General features: G+C 41.4%; 2 protein-coding genes across 4 annotated transcripts in view; one reads left to right on the forward strand and one right to left on the reverse strand.

Moving 5' to 3' along the window:
• Nucleotides 1–15,565, forward strand: part of LOC122528237 (maternal protein pumilio) — a 62,285-nt gene extending 46,720 nt beyond the window's left edge. For 2 of the 3 annotated variants that reach the window (XM_043653161.1, XM_043653163.1), the window contains 9 exons: nt 9,559–9,945; nt 10,321–10,561; nt 11,061–11,225; nt 11,555–11,674; nt 11,764–12,058; nt 12,152–12,392; nt 12,577–12,967; nt 13,047–13,215; nt 13,329–15,565. In XM_043653161.1, the coding sequence (XP_043509096.1) occupies nt 9,559–9,945; nt 10,321–10,561; nt 11,061–11,225; nt 11,555–11,674; nt 11,764–12,058; nt 12,152–12,392; nt 12,577–12,967; nt 13,047–13,215; nt 13,329–13,644 (2,325 nt within the window). In that variant the 3' untranslated portion in view covers nt 13,645–15,565. The remainder of the gene's footprint in view (nt 1–9,558; nt 9,946–10,320; nt 10,562–11,060; nt 11,226–11,554; nt 11,675–11,763; nt 12,059–12,151; nt 12,393–12,576; nt 12,968–13,046; nt 13,216–13,328) is intronic. The other variant, XM_043653162.1, reaches the window with a different exon arrangement.
• Nucleotides 15,566–23,012: 7,447 nt separating this feature from the next.
• On the reverse strand, nt 23,013–25,597 carry LOC122528240 (pre-mRNA 3'-end-processing factor FIP1). The gene is made up of 4 exons (XM_043653172.1): nt 25,110–25,597; nt 23,971–24,879; nt 23,509–23,852; nt 23,013–23,424 (listed from the first exon to the last, which is right to left on the reverse strand). The coding sequence occupies exons 1-4, from the start codon at nt 25,287–25,289 to the stop codon at nt 23,304–23,306; spliced, it is 1,554 nt and encodes a 517-aa protein (XP_043509107.1). The 5' UTR covers nt 25,290–25,597; the 3' UTR covers nt 23,013–23,303.
• Between the last annotated feature and the right edge of the window lie 1,391 nt (nt 25,598–26,988).

The raw sequence follows: 26,988 nt of genomic DNA on the forward strand, positions 1-26,988 counted from the left end.
TTTTTTGCTTTTTACACTTCAAAACGCTCCAACACCAGTGAAACTTTGCAAATTCCCGCGAGTTTAATTGAGAACTATCGGGATAGAAATATCGAAAAGCTATATTAGATATACTTTTTTTTTTTTTTTGGATTTGTCATGCGCTTGCGTTTGAAATTGTGACTGTCAAGTTCTTACTAGTTAAACCGATCTATTTTAAACTAATTCGATCAGTCGGTTATAAATTTCGTTCCGAAAATAAATACTGATATAATTTGAAACTAATACATCAAGTCCAATAATACTCGAGTTAAATTGTAGTAATTCGGATGTCTCCCGGTAGAAATTAGTCTCCGCTTGGTGACCATGACTATTCGGTACGGTTTCCGCTCGGCGACACGCTTTCACGGTGGTGGACTTCCTCCAATTCCTGTCCGAGTTTCCCATTCTTTTCAACGTCGTTCATGATTTCAATGACGAAATTCAACTCAGTCGCGGACTTTCGAATTTCTTCGCCGATCGATTTTTCTCCTCGGGGACAATTACACGGAGTCGGTTACGCCGCTGGTACTTTCCGCCGACACGCTTTCACGAGCGGTTCGGTTTTATCGAAGCATCAGGTTCGATTGAAGTTCCATTTTTCAATGGCGCTTACTCGAAATTCGTGGGATATCTTCGGCCGGGCTTTCGATTTCTTTCTTCCTCCGAGTGGTGATTTTACTTTCGTCGTAAAAGAAGGAAAGTCGAGCTATCGCTGTCTTACGTATTCTATAAAGTGTTAGACGATGTTACATAAAGACAGTCTCCATTTCAAAGAAACGTTATCAGCCACGAACCCATCTTGTCATCCTTAATTTCGGTTACGTTCTACTCTTCTCGTGACGAGCGAGCCACAAATTTCCGCGATGAAAGGCGAAAGGCGAAGGGGTTCGGTTGTGATAGGCAGGAAAAAAATAAAATGATGATCCTCGTGGATCTTTTTCTTTTCACGTATATGATGAATTCGCGTGTCGGAGGTCGATTCGTGTTTCTACGTCACGCATAACGGGTGTCGCGTGAAAGAAAAAAAAAAGAAAAAAAAAGATAGTATCAAGAGGAAGGTGGGGCTGGTTAACGGCCCATTAGACTGCAGCAGGATAACCAAGCCGCACCCTTAAAGGCCATCCAATAATAAAATCCGCGTCATTTGGCTAAAAGCTACCGCGAAAGGGTATCTGGTATCAAGGTGTGGCTCTAACCCTTATCACGCGAGTTTTCCTCCATCGGGTCTGCCTTTGTTTCTCCTCTCCCTGACTCTTCCTATATCCACCTTCTCTTTGTAACGTCCATTTTTTGTTCTTCTTTCTTTCTTTCTTTCTTTCTTTCTTTCTTTCTTTCTTTCTTTCTTTCTTTTTTTTCTCTCTTGTTGTTTCGTTTATAACCTCGCTCGCCCCTTTCCGCGGGGATTGGCCGTCACCAGGAACGGGACGCGCGTGTCCCAAGCGAGAGAGTTTATTTTAATTGAATTTTGCAACCAGGCTAGCGCCTATAACGGGAAACGCGCTGCGTGCGAGACCAGACCACGAATAGACGCTCACAATAGGCATTGTCTTCGAGTCTGTGGATGTCTACGGGCTAGCTCGATAATTGTGAATCCGTTCCACATTCGTTCATTTTTCGTACCCGTGGATAGTCCCACGGAATCTCGCGGGACCTCGACACGTACGTCGATCCATGAATGAAACGGCTTAAGCCGAGATTCATCCAGGTTTCAGGCTAACGGTATATAACAGAGATTGTCCGCTTGCGCGCAATTCTGCCTGCTTCAATCTGCTCGGAAAAGTTCAGCTGGCTCCGGTCCCATCCTGATTGCAGATTTCGCAACGCGGATGTTGTTCAATCTGTTTCGACGTAGGGTATATATTTTCTTCGTACACGTGTCAGGCGACGCACGCCCGGACAAATTTGCAGGTGGCATTTACGCGAACGCCGTTTTTCTTTCGCCTTTGCCTCTTGATGCAGGAGCACGCGTCGCGGCAGGAGCACGCGTCGCGGCAGGAGCTCATCCTCTTCCCGGATGACGTTGACGGAACACGCGACGCGAAAACAACGATTCGTTATTCGGTGGCTTCGGTGGAGAACGGTACAAAGTCAGGAGGAGTATATCGCGCGTCGAGCAAGCTCGGGTCAATTCGATCGATTCTCTCTCGGTGTCTGGGAAACCGGTTTCTGCCGATGGAACATTAACACCAGCGGTTCTCCGCAACCGGCGCGCACACACACACACACATACACGCGCGCGGAGGCTACCCGGTTCGATCGCGTGATTTATACCGGGAACTGCGAAAAGAACGGACCGCTTAGAAAGTTGCCATCGCGCGTCGTGTTGACGCGTTATCTGGAGCGAACGCGGTAGCCATTGTGAGACAACGTTTTACCATGCGCTTTTCCATGACACGTTTCTTCAACGACAGACAGAGAGCCATTGGAAACTTTCTCGATACTATCGTAAATCCGCGAGATCGTTCATCAACGCGTGTTCGCATTGACCAACGAAATTTGTCCCTTTGGGCGTTTCCAGAATACCCGGCGCTCTTCCTTTGAATCGAGCTGTATTCGCTGGCGAACACGCGAACGCGTTTCTACCCGATTAATTAGTCATTCCACCGGTTCAATCGTAACACGTTTGCACGCGATTTCACGTCGCGGAACGAACGCAGGCCGCGTTACGGTCAATGGAAACCGGACTGGAATACTGGCCAAGTTCATGACTCGGTCAAATCTACCAGCGAAATACCGGCTTCGCCAACTATGCGCCGCAATTCCGGCCTTGTACACGCCGAAATACCGTGCCGCTGAAAGCGGTGGTAATTTCAGGAAACGATCGACGATTCTGGAAATCGTCGTTGGCAATCGGACACCTCGACCCTTGACCTCTTTACCGTCGAAATGAATCCTGCACCGTTGGATTGCCATCTTCGTCGCGATCGTGCCTTGTCGTCATCGTCGTTGTCGTCGTCGTCGTCGTCGTTGTCACGAATCTTTCTCTCGTTTCTACCAAGGCGGCTCGCCTCCGGGAAACGGATAATTCTTACGGCTCCTCTGCATTCACAGGGTGCTCCTCCTCTCGTTGTTTTTGTATCGTCTTAATTGTTGCGTCCTCGATTGCTGCTGATGGCTATCGAACCAGTTCTTGAATCGTAGAAGTAGACCGGAATTCAGTTGTCTGAAACAAGGGATATTTTCCCGTTTGAAAGAGAGTTATCATTATCATTATCAAGGGGAACGATCGATCGAGACGAGGAAACTCGTGATAAAAGAGCGTTCGGTTTAATTAACGTGAGTCGGTCGGGGAGGGGGGAGGGGGGCGAGTCGAGAAACGATTTTTTGGTAATTAATAGCGCGCGATACGATTGCAACGATGATCGGAGAACCGGTTGGTTACGTCGATCAGGTCATTCGGATTGGAAAAATGACGCGTCGTTCGTGAGCCACGTATAGCCGAGACACCCTGTATATTCCGTACACGCAGTCAGGTGAGTTAACGGTGCTCCGAAGCGGTTAAGTAACGGGCTTCTCCACTATTTGTCGTTGTACTTTTATTTCACGCAAACAGCCCGAGGTTCGTAAATATCCTGCTTCTGCCTCGTGTCCTCGCCGCCAGTTTTTTTTTCGATTCATCGATGTATCGCGTCCCGCTTTTCATGCATCACGTTTCCCAACTGCACGTTTCTGCCAGTGTCCGAGCGATTGTCTCTCATCGTCGGGGAAATCGATTCACCGATTCGCCGATCGTGCTTCAATTCACGTTCGTCGAGATTATCTCCTTCGTCCAAAAAATCCTAAAAAATGATTTTAAAAGTTTTTCACTCGTTGCTACGCATCGTCGTAGACACTGATAGGTTGGTTGGGTTCGCTAAGCTCGAGGCAGCTTCAAACTCGTGCGCTCTAGTTGCCTGGCTCTCATCGTTGAAACTTTTCTGCCGGCGTCGAAGTGGGCACGAAATTTCGCGGTGCGCTCGTAAAACGCTTTCGCTCAAGGTTGATATATTCAGATTCGGGCGGCAATCAAAGCGAGTTAACGGCGTTGCCTCGGCCGCGAAATGTTAATAAATTTCCACCGGCGAAATTTCGTCTTTGGCACCAGAGCGCGCGGACTTAGGTGCACACGCGGCACGCCACGCTCTCTCTCCCATCCAAGCGGAATAGTGACTTCAGCCCCGGTTAGAATCAATAATACGCGCCCGCCTAGGAGATATGGTAATGTGCAGGCCGAAATCTAGATTCAGTTCAATTCAGCCTGGTAGAAAGTTTTACCGGCTAGTTCCACCGTTCATTACCACTTCGCAGATGCACGAACATTTCAGTCTCCTCTGACGGTCGTAATCGAAAAGTTTCGCCGCGTCTTTCGCTTTCGGCGGGGTCCACTTTGGATGGGTGAAAAGATATATCGAAAAAGAAACGCGAAATTTCTTTTTTTTTTTTTTTTTTCTTCCTTTATCGTTGTAACACTCTAGTTTCTCTTTTTCCCATTTGAAAGTACAGAAAGGGAACGCGCAATACGACATCGACGATCGAGCATTACAATACGTAATTATCGAGAGGTACGCGTGACATTACAAGGCCAGCGCGGAGCGTATAACCCTGTCTATCGATACTTAGTTGCAACCCATTTTCGAGTTAACTCCCTGACGTCAGCATCGATCGCGCATTGAAAAGCACGCTCCGGACGAGCGGACGCGATCTTGAAAGATCGATTGCGCAAACAGCCACGTTCCACTCTCTCTTTCTTTCTCTCTCTCTCTCTCTCTCTCGATCTGTAAATTTGCAAATTTAGAGATTATTTCGAGATACCCGAAACTGATCGAAAGAGTAGTAGTTCCAAATGTATGAAATCGTCTTGAAATCGGCGGGGGGTAACTCGCGCTACAGAGTAATTGAATGAACTATGTATATTGACCTTTCGAGGATGATAAAGATCTATCGACACGTTCCGAGGACTTGGGTCGCGCGCGTCAGGTTAGAAATAAACGTGTCAGGCGCGTCGCGGTCGATCGGCAAACCGTAACGCGTTGAGAATTGAATGTTTGGGCGGCGATGCTGATGCTGGTGTCAAGCGAAACTAAAACGGCGTTATCGAAACAACGATGGGAGGGGGAGGGGGGGGGGGCGAGCGGCGCGCGGCGTGCGGCGGCGCGATATCCGCGTCGTTATCAAAGTTTTCTCTCGCGATTGTGACAATGCATGAAACGATAAAACGCGCCAGTGCTGGTGGCGGATGCATGCTCCGATTCGAGACCCGTTTACATGCCGGTATTACATCGATCTTTTTTCCGCAGAGTTTACGCGTGTAACACACGAAGGGGCAAAGCGCAACACGCCACACGTATTAACGATAGAAGTTATCGCGTTGCACGTCCAAACGATTTCTCTTCCTTCTCTGTTGCTGAGGAGGAGGGGGGGCACCACGTTGCTGGCACGTCCTGCCACGTCGAAAGCGCGCCGATGTCGCCGCTAGATTGTTCACCTGTGAAACCGATAGACAAAAAGAAAAGGAACGAGGAAATTTTCTTCTCTCTCTCTCTCTCTCTCTCTCTCTCTCTCTCTCTTTCTTTTTTATTTTATTTGCAGCGTCGGCTGGCTGGCCAGTCGTAAATTTCGCGTCGAGCTTTGTTTTTCTGCTTTTACCGCGCCGCGTCGAAAATTTCGACGATCGATTGTTCCTCCGTGCGATGGTTCGCGCGCGCCGCAAGAAAGAGGCGGTTCGTGTGGTATAAATGTTCAAGTTACCATTCGAAGCACGCCGTTTTGAAAGTCAAACGAGCACGCTCGAAAGTTCGTTGAACCCCCCCTCCGTTCGTTCTACGGTCTAAACCCGTTTTCACGACCGCGTTGCGAGGGATTTAGTAACGAATATCTCTCGCTTAATGGTTCTTATATCACTGATTACGCCGGCTGTGGACCGCTTTTGCCCCGTTGGTAATCGAAGTTCGGGCTTTTCGCCAATTCTACCGTCGACTCCTCCGCTGGACGTAATTCCTCTGGCACTGGAGGCGGCGGTTGCGCGCCAGAGCTCGCCTCTTTAGCACTTTGCCGGTCCAATGAAACTTAATAAGGGACAAATCGTCTTTTTTCGGGACGTGCTCACTTTAAACACGTGTTAAAATACCTGTTCTACAAAGAAGATGGATCGCATTCTTATGCGAACCTCGTCAGGCTTAATTTATGCCGTTTAACTTCTTCGCGAACCCGAACGAGCTCGGCTATTATCGAATGATCAACCACCGCTTATCCTGAAATCGCTTTGAATCAATTGCTTGCCTATGTGATCCTACCTTTGCGATAATTGTGCACCGAGGGGGCAGAATTTCGTGAGATTTTCTCTCCCTTCTCATCCTATGTTTAGGATGGTACGTAAGATTTATCAAACTAAAAGTCCGGAGAATTTATATTTAGAGAAGTTTAATGACAGCATTGGTGCAGAGTTATATGGTGCACAGTATTACACGTGATTTCTGAAATTTTTAAACCGGATTCCGACACTGCGCGCGTTCGATTAGCAAACAAAGAGCCGGGAAATCGCAGGCGCACGGACCGTGTATCCAACGTGATCGCGGTCGTACGAGCGGAAAACTCGAGTGCCACCAGCCATTAAGGACGGATAATGCCCGGAGGGTTTTTGAAAAATCTGGCAACGATTGTCACGGTCGACTCGTGCCAGATTCTCTCTTCACCGGTGTGGATACTCGAGCGTGTGGAGAGCAGGAATCAATAGGCCTGGTATTGTAGCATGGATTTGTAAGCCGCCGGCGGAAACCTTACGTATTCAACAGTGAGTCACACTTCCAGGAACGTATCCCACAGCCCTCTTCTCTCGCCTACAACAATGTTCCCGGCCATTGTTTCCCACCCTTGCCCAAAATCAAACGGTCCCGTTCCCCCCGGTTCTGTGTCGAGCGTGCGCAACCCCATTTTTCTTGTTTTTTTCTTTTTTTCTTCTTTTTTCTCTCTCTCTCTCTCTCTCTCCCTCTCTCCCTCAACGCAATCACCGTGATTTCCATTTAGGCGTTCGTTTTCACCTCTTCCCGTTTGAGGGCACTAATGACTTCTGCGGTAATGGCTGCTGGCTGCAAACTTCCATTCAAAACTGCTCTGTGAATTGAGTAGCCTCTCGATCGTTCTTTTCTACACTTTCCTATTACGGTAAACCATTCGGCGTGTGTCAGCCGCGCCATACGATCTACTTCCTCTTCCTCTTCGTGTCTCTTTTTTTTGCTGACCAAGCGATAGGCTGCCGTAATCTCTGATTTTCTGACACACCCGTTGAAGGATTGAGAATCGAAGCGTGTTAAGTAATTGAAACTTAATCGTCCGATGAGATTGAAAGATAGAGGCAGGGCAGGGTTTGAAGTGCTTGGCTGTTACTCATATATGCCCTGCGACTGTACATGAATCAGGCCAGCGATAAGATAGCACGGTGTTATTAAACACGACCGTAAAAGGAATAAATATTAAGAGTGTAGTATCAATCACCCGTCGTTTAGTGAATCAAACTGCGGCTTTTCTTGAAATATGTAAGAAATCGAAAGAGGTCTCTCGAGGTAAAACAAAATCATTCGTCGATTTTATGTACTCTCAGTATTACATCGGTTTGGATGTGCGTCGAAGTTGATCGCAACTAAAGCTACTTCCCCATTTAAGAGTAAAACTGTCGCGAGTTGCTCTCGAGAGTATTTCTTGCAAATGGTTTCTGAGAGTTACTGTCCGAGAGCATCGCTCAACTGTTTGAGAGAAAAAAATGGAGAAGTACCTTAAGTCTCTCCCCGAATTCCCCGTTGTCAGAAAGATTTTCTGCATTGCGTATCGTTGGTGTAGCTAGATGAAAGTCCCTCCTAGTTTCTTTAAAAATCACTTTCTTCCGATCTTTAAAATCAGTCGCGGTAAATTTATCGTGGTATCTCGATCAAATTCATTTTATCGTTCTTTGAAAATATGATGAATCTCGAGCGAGAAGAGAAGCATCGGGAAGGAAAGAAGAAGAAAGATCCCCAAGGTTCGCGCATGGAACAATCACCGAACGTAACCGTGGCCTTGACTGAAGCTCGAGCCACTTCCGGAAGAGGTTAATACCCGAAACGCATCGCTGACTCGGAGGGCTAGAGCGTGTCGTGAATGGTTCAAGTTTCTCTATGCTCCCGCGGAGCAACAACCTGTTCCAGAACAATGCCTATTTATTTAGACGCAGATCGTTGTGTTCATTAAGGGACCTGGAGGGATAATTTTTATCGTCGAAGTTAATGACGGCGCGGGAGGAAAAAAAGAAAAAAAGAAAAAAGAAGTCATGGGTGGTCCCAGTTTGTAACGAGTAAAGCTTAATTGCTCGACAAAAGGCCGATGCATTCTTCCATGGGTAACTGAAACGTTGACGCTAGAGACCATTCATTCGTAATAGCGTCGTGTAATTTGTACTGCAATCCTGGCAATTAACGTTGACGTAACGACCGATGCAGTTCGATCGAACCTCGTGCTTCCTCTGTATTTCGATAGGTTGTATTCAGATAGGTTTTTTTTTTGTTTTGTTTTTTTTTGTTGTCGTGAAATTGGTCTGTCAAAATTGGCCAAAATTCCAGTCTCTCCCGGCCGTCTCTAGTTGCACGAAGATTCGACCGATCGATAAAAAGAGAGAAAGTTGGATCAAGCGCGATGCTCTGGCCTGGAGAAGAGTCCAGGTCCCATCCACGGTCAAACCGTATCGTGTTTGTCGGTCAATTAGAGTCCAGAGCAAGTACCGGTAACGTAGAGACGTACGTTTTGTCGGTGAACGTCCGCAGGGGGTCGTCGACCCAGGCCAACCAGGCCTTAGTCGTTTACGGCTTTAACGTTGGTTCTACACCGGTATCTGTGGACGTGGACAGACCCGCTCACCGGGCTCTTTCTCTCGCTCCCATGTTCTTCCGACCTTGATCCGAAACTTGAAACCTGGCTGGGCCCGGCTCGATTCTCACCCTGTAACAGGATGTCGTCATCGAGCCACGAAACACACCGATTACCGTTGCCGTCGTGTGGAGATTTGCGCGACCAACAATTCAATCGGCCGGTTTTCTCCGACTCCTCGGACAGTTTAATCTCCGTCCGAAGCGATTGGAGTTTTGCCCAGACTTCCACGGTAAATGTTCGCCGGGCATTGTCGAATAAATTAAGACGATGAGGACGAGCTGACGTCATTTGTAATGCTTCGTACGCCTGTCACGTATCGTTCGAAAATTCACGATGGTAGCCGGGGCGTCTCTGTCCCCGACTGTGTTAGCCCGCATATCTCTTTCGCATTCCTGTAACTATAGAACCGAGTGGAAGACGGTGGCTGCCGTCTCTACCATTTCATTAATAATCGATATAGTAATAATTAAATCGTACCGATATATCGTGAAAAAGGTATTAGCACGAAAAGACGTGAAATTACAACGAGCCACTCGCGCTCTGCGTGGTATATCTTGAATAGTGGTCGGCAGAGTGATTGCCGACGAGTGCACGCAACCGTGAAAGAAAAACGAGTAAAATTACGCTTAACGAATTTTTTTTTTCTCCCTTTCTGTTCTTTAGCAACTGTTCCGAAGCCAGCCTCAAGGAGCCACGCCGCAGCAGTTGCAGCTGCTGCAGCAGCAACAGCAGCAGCAGCAACAGCAGTATTTGGCTGCCTCGCAAGCACAGCAGCAACAGCAACAGCAACAACAACAGAACTTTCCCACGGCGCCGTATACCGTGATCAGCGGGCAGGAACCGTACGTCGGGGCATTGATAGCCGGTGCGCCTCCTCCAGTGGTGCCACAGTATTATGGAGTCGCGCCGTGGGTTTATCCAGCCGGATTGCTGCCGCAGGCACCTCCTCAAGCTGCCGCCCCGCCGCCACCCAGGCGACCGCTGACACCATCCTCGGCCGCAGCCGCGGCAGCTGCCGCTCAAGACACTGCAAATAATTTGGCCCAGACTGTAAGCAAGCTAATAATTAGTCCGCTTTCCAATGGGACACTCGGATCAGCCGCATGTGTTTAGAAATAAATCCTATTGTCGCGACGCAGTTTCAGCTATTGCTGAAATATATGTATCGCCTCGCGCCGTGTTGTGCAAAGTTCTCTCATCTGTATTTCGCCTCTTGAACGTTTCTCGATTAAGATTGGCCGTGGGGATTAAATATAAACTTCGGTCAACAATTTGCCAGCTCATTAACGTCCCTACGTTTCTGTGTCAGCCCACAATGGAGGCTACAAATTTCAGAATTTATTTCTAGAATACGGCGCTTTCGAACTAGGTATATCCTGATAAACGATACACGGTGTCCTAACTTTTATCCGAACGTTTCGACAGGTTCAGGGACAGTATCAGGTGATCCCGGCGTATTACGATCAGAATGGATCCATCGTGATGGGCGGAGTACGGGGATTGAGCTCGGCGGCGACTCCCATGAGATTAGTCAGTCCGGCACCTGTTTTGGTAAATAGAGCTCCGTCACAGCCACCACCGGGGCCACCAGCTCCACCACCGCCGAGTCTATATTCTCAACCAACCCCTACGTCTCATAGTAATGCAACGCCCGGTGAATGTTTGGGTAAGAAAGACATGCAGTCGTAAAGATTGTAATTAAATATATCCGGATTGCTCATCGGTATTGTAGATATGTGTTACTTCTTTTTTTTCCCGACATATATTGATTCTGTCCTACGTGATATATAATATATATACATGTATAATCTATACATATGCATGGCACATGATTAAATATGTCGACGAATTTTTTTGAAAAAAAAAAAAAAAAAAAAAGAATAGTTATAGATATACGTACATATATATATACATATATTTATACATATATATTAACGTCGAATAACTTGTTTGTTATTTGTACATACGTGTACAATACGCCACGTATTATTATTAACCTCGTGACTAAAAAATGTTTAGTAAGAACTCGTTGTCGATACCGGAAGCGTGCGTGTGTATGTGTTGGAACGGTGTACCGCTAGGCTTATAGACGGTATAAGGTCGGTAAGGTACTGCAAATTAATTGATAACTAAGAGCGTGTGTGGGTTGCGGGCTTTTGGTGCAGGTCTGGCGGCGTGCAGTGCAGCAGCAGTGGTTGCACAGGCTCAAGCAGTCGCGGTGCAGCAGGCACAGCAGCAAGGATCAGGACTAGCCGCAGGTTTAGCGGCACTAGGATATGGCGGCTCCCCTCTGGGAGCGTTGGGTTCGCCCGCTCAGCTTCAGAGCACAGGTACACATTTCGTAGCCAACACGAAAAAAGCCAACACGAAATCTTTCGAAACGACGGACGTTTCAGTTTCAGGCGTCGACGGTGTCTTCATTTTCTCTTTTGTATATATAACGGCCGCATATGTTTGCATGCTTTTGTAAGAGCCTTATCGTTTGTTTTTTGACACACACCATTGTCATTTTGAACGTGTATCCTCCTAGTGACGTTTTTTTTTTCCGTTCTTTCTTTTGTATTTAAAACAAGAAGAGATATCTCTCGAAAATGCGTCTTGCGTCTCTCGGCGAGATTCCGCTTTTGAAAATCTTGCGTCTCTTGTTCCCTGTTCGCAGGTCTAGGCCTCGGCGCTTCATCAACTGCACGAAGAGATTCATTCGATAGAAACACGTCCGCTTTCAGCCCTAGCTTGGAATACAGTCGCGCAAAGTGGCCTCAGAGTTACGGAGCCCTAGGTGAGTACTGATCCGCTGCTCTCTGTACGCCGTATACATAATACTCGTTAAATACAGTTGCTTACCTAGTTGCTGGATGTTATTTGCAGGCACGGTAACGGCATCGCCAAGCCCATTAGGATTATCCTTAACACCGCCGCCAACTTTGGGTGGGTCTTTAGGCGGACTCGTCGGTGGTCCCAGTCGAGTATCCGCTGCTCCCGGGGCTGAAGCCAAGTTCCGTGCTAGCGCTGTACCGGCATTAACAGCGAACGGGGTTTTCGGTTCAAGTAGTTCTCTTTTCCCGAACTTGGTGGGCAAACCTGGCCGCGGTGGTACGACTAGCATCGGGGACAAAAACGCTGGCGGACGATCCCGCTTGTTGGAAGACTTTAGAAATAATCGGTACGTGCTTTCCGATCTTATCACTCGAGGACACTCGTATCGCGTTGCCTCGCGGCGCAGCTTATATTACGAGCGTATTCTCATGTGCTTTAGATTCCCGAGTCTTCAGCTACGTGATCTGGCCAATCACATAGTCGAATTCAGTCAAGATCAGCACGGCTCCCGTTTTATTCAGCAGAAATTAGAACGTGCCTCCGCCAGCGAGAAGCAGCTTGTGTTCCAAGAGATCCTTACTTCTGCTTATTCATTGATGACCGATGTTTTCGGAAATTATGTTATTCAGAAGTTCTTTGAGTTCGGTACGCCGGAACAGAAATCCACCCTTGCCCAAAAGGTAATTATCACGTTTGGTATTAGTTGTGAATCAGTTATGGATATCCTGAATGATGATTACCTTTGCGTGTCAACTGATTCTCACTGATCGAAAATAGTTGTACCTGAATTGTTCGAAAATAAGTAATTAAGGGAAGACACTTTTTGGACTTTGCCAGTTTTAAATTAATTGTGTTTGGTGTTAGGTTCGAGGACACGTACTGCCCTTGGCACTGCAGATGTACGGTTGTAGAGTGATTCAGAAAGCTCTCGAATCGATCGGACCGGAACAACAGCAAGAAATTGTTCGAGAGCTGGACGGCCACGTATTGAAATGCGTTAAAGATCAAAATGGAAATCATGTTGTACAAAAATGTATCGAATGCGTGGAGCCACGAGCATTGCAGTTCGTAATCGGAGCATTTGCTGGTCAGGTGTATTCCTTGAGTACTCATCCTTATGGGTGCAGAGTGATCCAACGTATTCTCGAGCACTGTACCCCTGAACAAACTCAGGGCATTCTTCAAGAATTACATGCTGCTACTGATCAGCTCATTCAAGATCAGTATGGTAATTACGTGATCCAGCATGTGCTCGGTAAGTGTCGTTACTTGGAAATATATTCAACGCTTCCTTTCCCTGTAAAGTAGCTCATTTGAGTGTATTTGTTTTAAAGAACATGGAAAACCGGAAGATAAAGCGCAATTGATTAGCAGTGTTAGGGGTAAAGTACTTACTCTTTCTCAACATAAATTTGCAAGCAACGTCGTTGAAAAATGTGTGACCCATGCTACAAGACAAGAGCGTGCCGTACTCATTGAAGAAGTATGCGGATTTAACGACAAGTAAGTTTCGCGACGTATATGAAACTTCAGTATTTGACAAGATTTATTTCCGATATTTCTCTTGTTGCAATTTTGTTACTAATTGCATACTGTTGTATATTGTTACGAAATAGCGCATTAAACGTCATGATGAAGGATCAGTATGCCAACTACGTGGTTCAGAAAATGATCGATGTAGCAGAACCTGCACAACGAAAAGTATTGATGCACAAGATCCGCCCGCATTTAGGTAGCTTGCGCAAGTACACCTATGGCAAGCACATCATTGTCAAGTTAGAGAAATTCTTCATGAAAACTGCATCCGCAATGGGGGTAGCAACACCTGCTGGTGCTTCGAGTGGTGGAGGTGATCTTGGTCCTATCGGACCGCCTGCTTCTGCTGCTGGTCCAGTATCTACACCAGCTCAGCAACCAACGCAGGTTTTATAAGCGTACGATTTCGGAAAGTAACAACTTGAGGATCTTTGTACGTTTAAAGAAATACGTACCAAGACCTACGTAATATTTATGCAACGTATCGCTATTGAATTTTTAATGGACGAGAAAAGGAAAAAGAATGCATTTCGATGGTGTTGTATGTCACGTTGTCTTTTCTTGAAGCTATAAAGCTGAAAGAAAAAAAAAAGAAAAAAAAAAAGAAAAAATAAGAAGATGCGCGAATCCATTTAAAATGAAAAAAAGGAATTACCAAAACAATTTTTCTTATTTTTGTAAAACCGTAAAAAAGAAAGAGAGACATTGACAATTTGTACAGATTCACAAGAATGGACAACGTGAAATTACGGCACGAGTAGAACAAATTCTGAGGTCAAGTGTATGTCAGGAAAAATCAACTTCTAGAGCAACGTTAGAAATGCAATGCATTTTTTCTATTAGTAATCCAATGTGCTGCCGAGTAATATATCCATAGCGATTTACATTAAAATGTCACGACAGTTGCATTAATACCGTTCGAGTATTCGGATTTCTCCGTAACGGTTTCGATAAGCTTCCATCAATCGTTAAAAGTAACTGTAGTGCTGAGACGGCTGATTGTCTTTTAAACGCCACTCATTTACCAATGAATTTAGAACAGTTTTAAAGGCACCATAATTCCGACAAATTTACAACAAACTCTCCCCTAATTTTGAGTAAAAATATATTTAACATATGATTCTTTTTAAACTCAGCACTTTGAAAGGTGTAACTTTGTCCTCTGGCAAACATTTAAGCACATGTGAGAAAAGCGTAAAACAATGAAAGAGCAGGAGAAGTTGAATAAGTCGTGTACGGCTCGTCATGATTAAAACTCGGTAATAACAACTAAAACTCCGAAGAAGAGAAAAATATGTTTAGACAGCTAGGATAGATCTTAGAGCTGCATGCATTTATATCGAGTTGTTATGAAAGTGCGATGGCCGTAAAACACCATGCACGAGATGTCTTGATCGCAAGTCTACCGTACTATCTTTGCACGCTGAAAGTAGTATTATCTTTTTGTGCGGTATACGACCGATCAACGAATCGATATCGGTTCAGATTTGATAGAAGTTAGGAACTACAGATATGTTGATTAAATCTAGCATAGCGTTTGACATGGGAATGAAGCTGAGTATCCCTGACCTGACCGCTGATCTGCCCCTTGATTGCTTCAAATTGTTGGTAAAAGAAAGAACAAAAAAAGAAAGAAAGAGAAATCGATTTTATTACTCGTTTTACGTTTATAGAGAAACTTGAAAAATGAATCAGTATGTATATGTGCGTAGTTTTTCCTGAAGACAGAATTTAGCAAGAGATACAAACGAAACTAAAAGACAGAAACAAAACAATAAGAAGAGACATCAAGTCGTTAGTACGGTTCTCCTTTGTTCACTTTTACGTTTGTCGCTCTGGTGCGTGAAACGCATTTTTTTTTTACTCTCTTAGATCCTTTTTGCATTCCCTTTCTCCTTTATCCCTTTGCCCTGTTCCTTCTTTCTCCCCCTCCCGAGATCCTCGAATTTTGTAAATTGTGATATAAATAAATAACAAATGTGTATAGGTACGACGTGAAACTCTATCGTGAGGAACCGTAAATTCAATGAATATTTTATTTTTCACGGGAATTCTCTCCTTTTTAACGGACTTTGTGAATATCGTGTATTATAATAATTACTAATTATATTAAATTTAAATATGATTTACGTTCTAATGCTGCTGACCCCTGATCGATATACGTTGATATTTCCCATTCTCCTGCCATTTGAAAAATGATTTCTACCAAACCATCGATGATACCCCTCTTCATATATATGCAGGCACCATACATTCGCTTATACTTTTCTCCACTTATAAAATATGAAGATTTTTGACAAAGGAGATGTTTTAAAGGGGAAAAAAAGGAATCATTTACGTTCGCGGATTCATTTAAAAATCCTATCCACCTTCTGATCCAAATCCCTCAAAACCTTCTTCTATTTTTAAATAAATTGCAGCCATCGCGATGGTCGCGATGATTTTTGAACGTAACCGAGATCCATTGTATATTGTATAAATGATAACGCGTTCTTTAAAAGAAGAAAAAAACGTCAGGAAATTAATGTTCCCAATGCGTGTGTATCTATATCTTTTCGCGCCATTCGTTCCCTATCCTTTTACACGTTCACACATCAGAAAACATGTTGTACACATCAAGCATTTCGATTGTATTATATATACTGGTCACACAAGACGGTTGGAAAGAGCGCCTCTCAGCTGTTTTCAGTAACATCGTACTTGTACCTTTTTATCGAACTTTCGCATTGCTGTATTTTCTCGTATCTTTTTTTTTCCTCTCTGTGATCCTGGAAACCTTTAATCGCTTCAAAGATTAGCCTCATTCATCGCATATACATTTTATGCATTTTGTAAGACACTTTATGTTCCTAAAGATTTTGTAAACTCGGTGATGAAGTTGTTCATCGATCGAGATCATCAGTTTCATCATGCCTGTTCGAAACAGTCTTTCGTACAGTTTACCGCATGACTTTTAATCTTTCTCGGCGACGTTCACGAATACCTCGTGCGCAGGATTTTTATTTGTTCAGGACGTATTCCTCGAGGAATAAAAATCAAAGCTACGTAGGCAAAATTGGAAGAATCTGTAGCTTGTTCTTAGAGAATTTTTTTCTTTCTCTTTCCTTTTTTNATTTTGTACAAAAAAAAAAAAAAAAAGAAAAAGAAAAAAAAAAGAAAAAAAGAAAACGAAAAAGAAAAAGGAAAAAAATAGGGAGAAAAGGAAAACGAAAAGAAGTGAAAAGAACAAAAAAGAAAGAGGTGGAAGGTACATAGCCGCTTTCTTTGTAAATAATAATTTTGTAAATCGATATTGTAAATAACGATTTATTAACGAAATTGACAAATTTTTAGGTAAACCCTTTCTCTCTTTCCCTTTCTTAATCGCGGGCAGATTGCTTAAACAGCAATGCTCACGCGACAGATTCAAGAGTAGGGAGGAAAAGATTGAAAATGTTTCGAAGGGAAGTGCGTGAGGCGCAGTATTCGTGAGATTTTTAACGATCGTTTGGTTTTTTTTTTCCGTTTTCTTTGCTCGATCTGACCCCGGTATTCTCTGGGTAAATGGATCGATCGGTACTACTGGTACTCGTGGAGAAAGGATGATAACGTACGCGGGCTACCGTTCCCCTCACTCGGATTCGATCTTTTCGGAAATCGCTGAGAGGAGGCTGCTCGTTTTGGAGCCGCAAATAGAAAAAGGAAAGAAAAAAATATCCAGGATATAGAGAAAAAGAAAAACGGAAATTGAAAATGATAAAATAGCGTCACATGTACGATATAACTAAAACGAAAGAAAACTCAACATATACAGGACAGAGACATTCCAACCGCCACTTCTCTCACCCTTGGTCGACAGGATACTTCGCCGTTTTTAAAACGCGGATTACATAAATATGCGACGTTAACATAACGTTATTATTAATATTTAATAAGGAATGACGATAGTTCCTTCATCCGTGTAAATCGCGCGTATCATCTGTAAATTAAACGTCGGAATTCAACATCTCATTTGTAATAGAACCATCGATAATCAATCTCACCCTGTCGAGTTAGGAAACGAAAAAAATATGAACACAAAATATGAATATCGAAGAGTCACACAACAGAAGCGAAAGTCGAACGCAAAATCTCATGTCTTATCAGCTAAGATTATTCATTATTATTATACTTTTATTATTATAATTATTATTATTATTAATATCATTCTTATTATTATTCTTATTTTTATTATTATTCTTATTCTTATTATTGCTATAATTATCAACAATATTGTTTGATTAACGACCTTCCCCCTACTGATTATTATTGCTATTACTAATGATTACTAGATACACACTTTTATATATGTATATATAATATATACATATATATACACACATCCATAAATATATGTATATATATTTATATATATCCGGGTATATATATACATATATACATATATATATATATACATATATAAACAAGCATAACAAGCTCACGCATATAATGCTTTATACATATGGTACATAACACGTTTTTTTCTGCTCCGGCAGTCTCATTTTTGTCCTCTCGAAAACATTTCAAAAAGAAATGGTACGATTCTTTACTCCAGTTGAATGAAAAAAAGAAAAAACCGAAAAAGAAAGAAACAGTTTAGTGCGAACATTTAGCGATAGGTTGACTACCTTATTGCTGTCGTGTTACATATATATACATCTCTACTTAAGCTTCTGAGGAATGGATAAAAAGAAAAAAATTCGTAAACGACTTTTGATTATAAATAGTGTAAATTTTTTATATAGCGCGAGAATGATGGAATAATTATTGGTTGCGCGACTTCTACGATGTGCGCGTGCACCGTGTATAAAATAAGAGAGAAAACGCTGAGAAAAGATGGAAAAATCGGAATTACATGTTCACGATATACACATAACATTATACACACGGTCTTTCGATCTTTTTTTGAACTTTCGAACTTGGTATTCTTTCGCCGTTCGTTCGTTTCCTTGCATTACGAGTCGCGCGATCCGTCAGATCCGTCTGCAAAATTTGTCTAGCTATAGCGAATCGTACTGTGTACATCCTGTTTCTTGAGAGCGTGTACTCTTTGTAAAATATGTAAAAGTGCGATACACATTATTCAGTATTTCTGTACACACGGTTTGGTATATCTTTTTGTAAATTTCTGTGCGATTACACGATTCGTCGACGAGCGATGGAAAATTTTGTTAACAAAGGATCCGAATCGCGGGATTTGTAACGCAAACAGGATCGAACTTGTGCTCTTGCCGTTGTAACGAAGAAAAGAACAAAAAATGTAAACCATAGTAGAAGGCGTGTAAAACTTCCAAATCCAGCAATCGAATCGGATGAAAAGGTCATTGAAATTCGCCGCTGCACAATTCGTATTTATGAAGTTCCGCGCACGCCGAACACGTTATCAAAGGGGCATCTTCGTATCGTAATATCCCTGTATATAATGAATCACACGGAACAGCATTTGACAAGCGGATGTTTTTATCGTTCGGTCTAAATTCGATTCAAAATGCCCCAGCCGAAAAATTTCTTGTAATTATAATTGTTCGCTAAAAGGGGCGACGACAAGGATCTATCGGTCAATCAGAATTCACACGAAGAAAGAAAAATTGACTACTGTTTTATATGTATATCATTCTTCAAATAACACAACAATGGCACTCGATTCGGTATATACAGAGATATCGTGCAAGTAATATAACAGCGTTCCCACGTTGCGTTACGTATATCCCTTTGCGCTCCCTTTAAGCCTTTAATATTTGTACTTTAGATACAATCACCTCTTTCTCTTTCGCCCTTTCTGTACCCGGACACACGCCACCCCTTCTTGAGAGTTTCTTTGCGAACATCTTGACGAAGAAACGAACATGTGCAGAGAACGCAAAGTCAAGAAAGGGTTCCCGGTGGGAACGCATACGATTCGAAAGAGAAGAACAATTAAGCAACCCTATAAATAATTGATTATACATATATATACATATAAATATATATATATATATATCTGTATATGTATATCTAAAACCTTTAAAAACTATCGATACATGATATATATGTAATAAGTACTATTTAAATATTGTAACAATTGTATATGATTTTAATACTACATGCTAATTGTATTATATATATATGAAAGATCTGCGACCTCCCACTTGTAGAACACACTCGATCGTAACACACACAACATGCTCATCCACGTACATGTACACACTTACAAATGCATACATTACATTATACGCATACACCCAGGTCACATACATGGACCGATATCGTGTCGGCAAGCACCGTATTTATTTACGAGTATTCAACGAAGAAAAGAAGTGGCAAAGCTTGCTGCTTCCCTTCGTTGAATTCAAGTTTGCGAATACGTACATGCACACATCACGTACATGGATCCAGACGAGAAAGACACACCGTATTCAAAACACCGCGTCCTTCATTTTTCATCATCTTCGCACCCACCGGTTTCAACTGCCATGGCGCTATATTCGTGTTAATCGAGCAAGCAGTTAATCGAATAACAAAAGAAAACGTGAAATAGAAAATTGATTCGCGACATCGTTGGTTCATGGTCGGGCGCCCACCCCGATGTCTTCGGGTGTCCCTTTTGGTGACAAGTCGCGGAGGTGCGCGCACGTGAACCAAGGAAGGACGCTGAGGACGTAGAGTAACATCCACGGGAATGGTGCGCCCTGATATTAAGACTGATGTACAGTAGCGCGCTATTCTCACCACAGAGATATCGTCACTTACTTTTCATTGCATCGTCTCACAGAATACACGTACACACTTATCCTTGACACGGTTACACGAAAAAACAACCACGGATTCGCAGGGCTAATTGAACATATATATATAAATATATATATATCGTATATATTTGTCAGATATATGTCATATATGTATGCGTACACTCGTTTGCCACGCCACTGGCTCTTACACTTGCACGCGTGTCGACTGCGTGTCATTCGTGATTTTTTTTTATTTCTTCGATATTTATAATCACGGGCGCGTGTACATTGTTGCGAATTGAAGATCGTTTCATTTCGGCGAAATGAAAGTAAAAACACACGTAAAAAAAGAAAAAAAAAAAAAAGAAAAGAAGGTATTATCGGCTAAATCGTAAGCTGTTTGTAATATATATGTACGAGGCATATATTAAGCTGCAAATTGTAAATTGTTTGATGTATTGCGTTGCTCGTTTCGCTTGCGAAGCAGAGGCGTGATTTTGTGATTTTGTGATAGCACGGTATAACAATTTTGAAAGCTCTCTTCTTGTCTTCTCAGCTTGTTGTTAACGTTATCGTTTCGCGATAAGATTCGTTCATTCGTTGAAAAGACAATTGTTGTTCGATACTCGCGCGAGCAATGTACGAGCCGGTGATGCTTTTGGGACACACGGTAGATGCAGAGGGATATAAAAAGCAAAAAATGTATTCCATATTAGCGGATAATTAGATAAGTGGGACGGACAGGCATATGAATTAAAACAAAAAAATTGCATAACTTGTATATTAGTGTATAGAACGTAGAAACGATGAAATAGCCACGAAAAGAATCATTTTCGACGATGTTTTTTACAAGCAGGCAGAACAGTGCGAGTAGATTAAAGAGACAAACAAAAAAGAAAATGATAAAAAATACGTCATTGTACCATTTAAGCAAAAACTAAAAAAAGGAAAAAAGTAACGAAAGAGAGCATGTCAAAAAAAAAAAAGAAACAATTTATAAATAATGCACTAGCGACGAAAAAGAGCCACTACAAACCGCCACCTCGAAAGAAAAATATTTAAAGAAAAAGAAAGAAGAAAAAAATAATACACACTCACTCTTTGGTAATAAAAAAAACGAGCGTAGATTTTTTTAAATAGTCACGTGTCGGTGATAGATTCGCCGTATCGGAATTTCTCAGAATGAAAATGAAAAAAAAAAAATAAAGTACGCGAGAGAGCACTTTTTACGAGCACATAAAAGCCAAAGAAAACGAACGATATCTTGCAATTAGTTTTGTGCTTCCCGTGATTATCTGTTTCTTTTTTGTTTTAACGACGCGTTCGTTCGTTCACCAATTATCGCATTCTTGTTCTTCTGTTGATCGATTCTTTAATTGGGATACACGAATTGTTTTCGACTCGTGGTGGTAGCGGTTCGTTCCTTAACATTGCCCAGGTCCAAAGAGTTCTGTTTTGCGGCTTTACGTTAAACGTTCTGTCGAATCAACAGTATGCAAAGCGTTTCCGCCGATATATATGTATTGTAAAACTATTTCCAGAAATGATACACATCGTTACGATATTATTATATACTAATTAGCGTCTTTGTCGATTGTATTTCATATTTTCTAGAACGTTAAATAAAAAAGGATTTTCGAATCTGAATATAATGTGAAAGGAGGATGTCGTGATAACTTATTACAATAAAACGAATAAAAAAAAAAGGAAAAAAAAATACAGAATCAAGAAGAATCTTCACATTCTCCTGTTTACTCGATCGATTCAGCATTTCTTCCACTCTTTTGAATTTTCTCATTGCGCAAGCTTTGCTCTTTGGATCCAGTGCATTTCTGGTTACTTCGAGATTCAAACGTTACTCCAACTTATTTCGTCGTTAGTGTTCGTGCTTTTTGCTTACGTTTCCTTCTCTATTCTTTTTTTCTTTATTTTGTATATCGTTTCGTATTGAACATTGTATTTTTTGTTTATTAAAAAAAAAAGAGTGAAAAACAGCAGGAGAATGTATCAATGCAACTGCATTTTCACAACCGCGTATGCTCTCCTTTGTAAAAGTTATCGCACTAAATAAAATTACAAAAACAATTGCTTATCAAGTTACATATTCTTCGGTATATTTTTTAAATGGTATTTGTTCGTATTGTGTAAACTTTATAACTAGTAAACGCAATTAATTATTATGATAATTATATGTATGCTTTCTGTTGCTTGAGTTTTGCTTCTTTTTTTTCTTCGTTTTTTTTTTTTTGTATACAAGGAATACCTACCTTAAATATTATTTATTGTCATCTCCTACACTGATGATTCGAGACAATTTACGTGTAGGGCGATCTACGTTCTCGTTTTTACTGAATGTTCGTTATTTTTCTTAAATTTTTCACGATCGATTCGCAAATAATCATTCGCAATAAGATCAGTTTGAATTTTGAAAACGCGCGGCTGAAATTCCAAAGTAACTATTTGAAAATAAGAAAATTAAAATTAAAACGTAGGTAGCCGTACTGGTAGTTTGTCTTGACTATTAGCATTTTACTCATTAGTAGACGTACCTAATGCATTAGGTATACACAACATCTTTACACACTTACACACTCGAGAAAAATGGTAATGAATTAACGGTATTCTAAATGTAACATGTATATGATGGCTGTACAAATGTAACATTTTTTTCCATTATGTATGATGATAATGATAATGAAAAATGGGAAGTTTTGATGCAAAAAAATGTGGTATAATTAAATTTACAAACAGAAAAAAAGAACTCGTGTACGCATCGATCGATGCAAGTCCGGCTGTATAGCCGGTACAAGTATCGATTAATTGATTCACTCCCGAGTGATTTACCAATAAATTACTATTACTTTTAATTATTATAAAATACCATTTCTGTAATAACATTATGATATAAAACCATACATTGAATGGCAAATTTTAGTGGTTTTGGTGTCCTGTGCCCGTTTTAAGTTTCCTTGTGTTATAAATATTGGCGTAACATTTGTACAATACGTATCAAGTGTAAGGATTGTAATGAACATTACGTAAAGTTGAAGATAAAGTTTATTATTACTGTTTATAACTTATTTGTTGGCTCTGTCGTAAGCTCTGTTAGAAATTGCAGAGTCTGCACGAACAAGAATCGCGAAATGCTATACGAAAATCTTGGATAAGATAAAATGCTTTGTTGTACTTTTTCCTTGTTAGTTCGTATCGTAATCATGCCAACACATATTTTTGAAAGTAACATATGAAAAGTTACATTGTTAATAGATTCAGCATTTTAAATTCATTATACAAATGTGGCTACGGACATTCGTAAATAATTCCTTATTTCTATTCGCTCTCTTCTTTAGAGCGTTCCCTTTCGGAGCGTCTAGATTTCTTCTTACGGCGACTTGGACTTCTGGACCTAGATTTGTGTCTACGAGATCGCGACCTCGATCGATGTCGATGTCTAAAAAAAAAAAACAAAAACATAAAATTCCGTTATTGAGGTGTTAACATTGTTTGAGATTTTAATTTTGTAGCGCTTTATTACCGATCTTTGTGTCGATATTGAGAACGAGATCTATCGCGATCTCTTTCCTCGTCCCGCGACATCGAATCTCTTTCCCTGTCTCGTTCTCTAATCATGGAATCTTTTTCTCTTTCGCGATCGCGATCTCTGTCCTTATCCCTTTCTCTATCTCTTCCCATCGAATCCAATTCTCTGTCGCGATCTCTCTCCCTTTCCCGATCTCTTTCGCGATCTCGAGAATCTCTGGATGGTATTATGGGAGGAATATTTGTAGGAGGTACCATGGTTGGTATTGTTTTTGGGCCAGTATCCTTATCGTCTTCTCCTTCTGTCATTGGAATAGCTAAATTTGTCGGTTGCCACGTCTAAAGAAAAAGAAATGATCAAAATTTTTTTTGAAAAATAAATAACTATTTATAGCTAGTAATACGTAACGGAAAGATCAGATTGGCAAGATAAATAATAAGATTGTGTAATATATACCGGATCATTGCCCCATTGGTTATCCTGTGTAGGTTCATAGCTTTGATAATATGGATCTGTTTCTGGCATATAAAAAGGAGCGGGTTCTCCTGGATATCCAGGAGGAGGCATATCAAATGCAGGAGGCATTCCTGCTCCTGGAGGTGGTACACTCATATCTGGAAAACCTGGTTTTCTAGAATACTCTCTCCTGTCTGCAGTCATTACTTGTATCACATTCCCTTTCGGCGGAGATTTATCAAGGTTTCTTCTAGAAGCCAAGCCTGAACTACCAATTACATCTATTGTCCCTGCCATTTTTCTTCCTGGTGGTGGTCCTGCTCTTTTTGGTCCCATTATACCGGAATATTTGCTGTTATCGTTAGTAATTGCAACTTGAGGTACTCTCATGCTACCTGCATTACCACCGCCACCACCTGCATTCAATATTAAACCTACTCCAGATTCATTTCTCATTCTTTTCTGCCTTTCGCAATAAGCTCTCCAAGTTTCTTCATTAAATCCATAATTAAAGTAATCGGTAATATCTGCACCAGGCTGCCTCCAAGGTTTGTCTTCTAATTGGTCTAAATTGAACTCATGAGCAGGCATTCCATTGATAACACCTATAGTTTCAAATTCATCTATACTAAATTTTCCTGGCTGCTTGTTCAATTTGTCTGGTACACCTGACGCATTTGTCAACAATCCTCCTCTTTTGATATTGAGGCTGCCATACGCAGGGGTCGATTTAATATCGCCAATGACAACATGCACGTCGTCATCGGAATCTGAGTCACTAGCAGCCTCGCCATCTTCCTGACTGGAAGCTTCTCTCACACCATTTTTATTTATCTCTGTATTGCTTTCATTCTGAGCATTATTGGCTTGAGGAGAGCCTTCTTCCTGTGGCTCTCTTTCCTCAGGTGCCTGTAGAAATAAATCGTTTCATTTTGTTAGAACGTTTACATATCAGTTAGGTTATGTTGGATGCGTTATAACGCATTCAATGTGATAAAATATCTTTAACTAATATTTTTAAGTATCGCAGACAGAAACAATGTGAAAAGGACATTTCGCGCGTTGTTATAATATTATTTTTATTCACTTTTTTTTTATTTCAACGAAATCTCACAACCGGACAAACAGGAAAAGCGTACCTCTGTCGGTGGGTCAGGAGTATTTTCTGTTTTTTGATCTTCCAAAGTTTCTGACTTCTCTTGTATTGTTGTGGAAATTGAATCATTTTCTTGGTTTTCTGGTTGAATGGACGTCGGCGTAAACTCCTTTCCATCGGTCGAGTCACCATATAACCACTGATCCTCGTTTTCATCCGCCATTTTTCCTCTCCTCTAACTTGACAACTAAGAAACCATACAATTTGAATTCTCGTAAACATGTGAACGATCGAAGCACGAATATTTTCTCTTGCAAATTTGCGGCATGATAGCTAATCACATCTCAAAGCATTCAACATTCGATATTTGTTAATCTAAATTAATTTGAAGGACTCAATTCATTGTGTTTAATCATGCACGGGAATAAAAATTTGATAACTCGCATATTGATTGTTATAAAAGTCGTACGAAACATTTTCAGAATAGTATAAATGTATCATCGACAAAAATTGAATCATCCACTATGAACAGAATAAATCTGATATTAAGCATGCATCTAGGATAGAACTAAGCATGCACCTTGTTAGAACTAATTTATATTGTTGTACTTTGCTTATCGCACGCTGTTGCCCTCTTTGTCTACCGCGCGAATATGTCTATCTTTGTCGCACACTATCGCTCTCCTTGTCTACCACGCGAATATATCTGTCCTTCGCGCACGCTGGTGCTCTCCTTGTCTACCGCGACTATATGTCTGTCCTTGTCGCACGGTATTGCGTTCCTTGTCTGGCACGTAAAATATAACTATCTTTGTCGCACAGTATTGTGATCCTTGTCTACGAGCAGAGTGCTGCCATCTATCGGATTTTTCATTTTTCTGATTTTAGTTCCACTTCAAATTGAGAGGTACTTAGATGGCAGTACCATCCATAGACAAGGAAAGCAATAGTGAGCGACAAGGACATCCTTCGATCTATTGGAAAAAAATCCAACTTTTTACACACGTTTTTCTAGGATAAAACACATATACAAAGAAAGCAAGGAGTCTAATTTTAAGGAGGCATATAAAAAAGTTGGCAAATTATTCCTCTTAATTAGGTTTTCCTCGTAATTAGTGCGAACTGTCACAAAATGGACGTGGTGGCGCCATCTAGCGGTAACTCAGCGGTACTACTTATTTATAAAAATACTTATTTTTGCATTTTACGGCTCAAATGAGGTATGAAAAGAAAGCTAAGGGACTAATTAGGATAATACAATCACAAAAGTTTACAATTTATTTCGCCAAATGAGATTTTTTAGCAAATGAAAATTTCTCTGTTTTACGGGGTAAGAAACACTAGCGCCGCGTTGTGGCAGACCGGTGGAACTAAATACTCTTTAACTATATAAGGGGAATAATTAATTTTAATGTTTCACGCCACAAATTTGCACTCCACGAGCATATATTTCAATGATAATGCTATCAGTTACGTTCGCAAATAAATCTGAATCTAATATTCACTACAGTTTGCGCGAAATTATGCACTACCATTATTGGCACTACTGCTAACGTAAACGAAATTGATACGTTCTTCATATACGTAAACGATACTTAAACAATACATAAGAGGCAAGCTTGGAGTCTCTAAAATCGAAAACACAACCATAATAGATTACAAATGATTCCTCTTAATTAATTTCTTGTCGTAATTTGAGGAAATACTGTCTCCTGTCAGTTTGGAGGCAATGGTGGCGCCATCTATTGACAACTCGGTGGTACTAAAAATAGGAAATTCTGTTTTTAGTACTATCAAATTATCAATAGATGGCGCCACCATTGTCTCTAAACTGACAGGAGACAGTTTTTCCACAAATTACGACAAGAAATTAATTAAGAGGAATCATTTGTGAACTATTATGGTTGTGTGTTCGATTTTAG

The sequence above is a fragment of the Frieseomelitta varia genome, unplaced genomic scaffold, assembly GCF_011392965.1.
Source record: "Frieseomelitta varia isolate USP_RPSP 00005682 unplaced genomic scaffold, Fvar_1.2 scaffold_247, whole genome shotgun sequence".
NCBI lineage: Eukaryota > Metazoa > Arthropoda > Insecta > Hymenoptera > Apidae > Frieseomelitta > Frieseomelitta varia.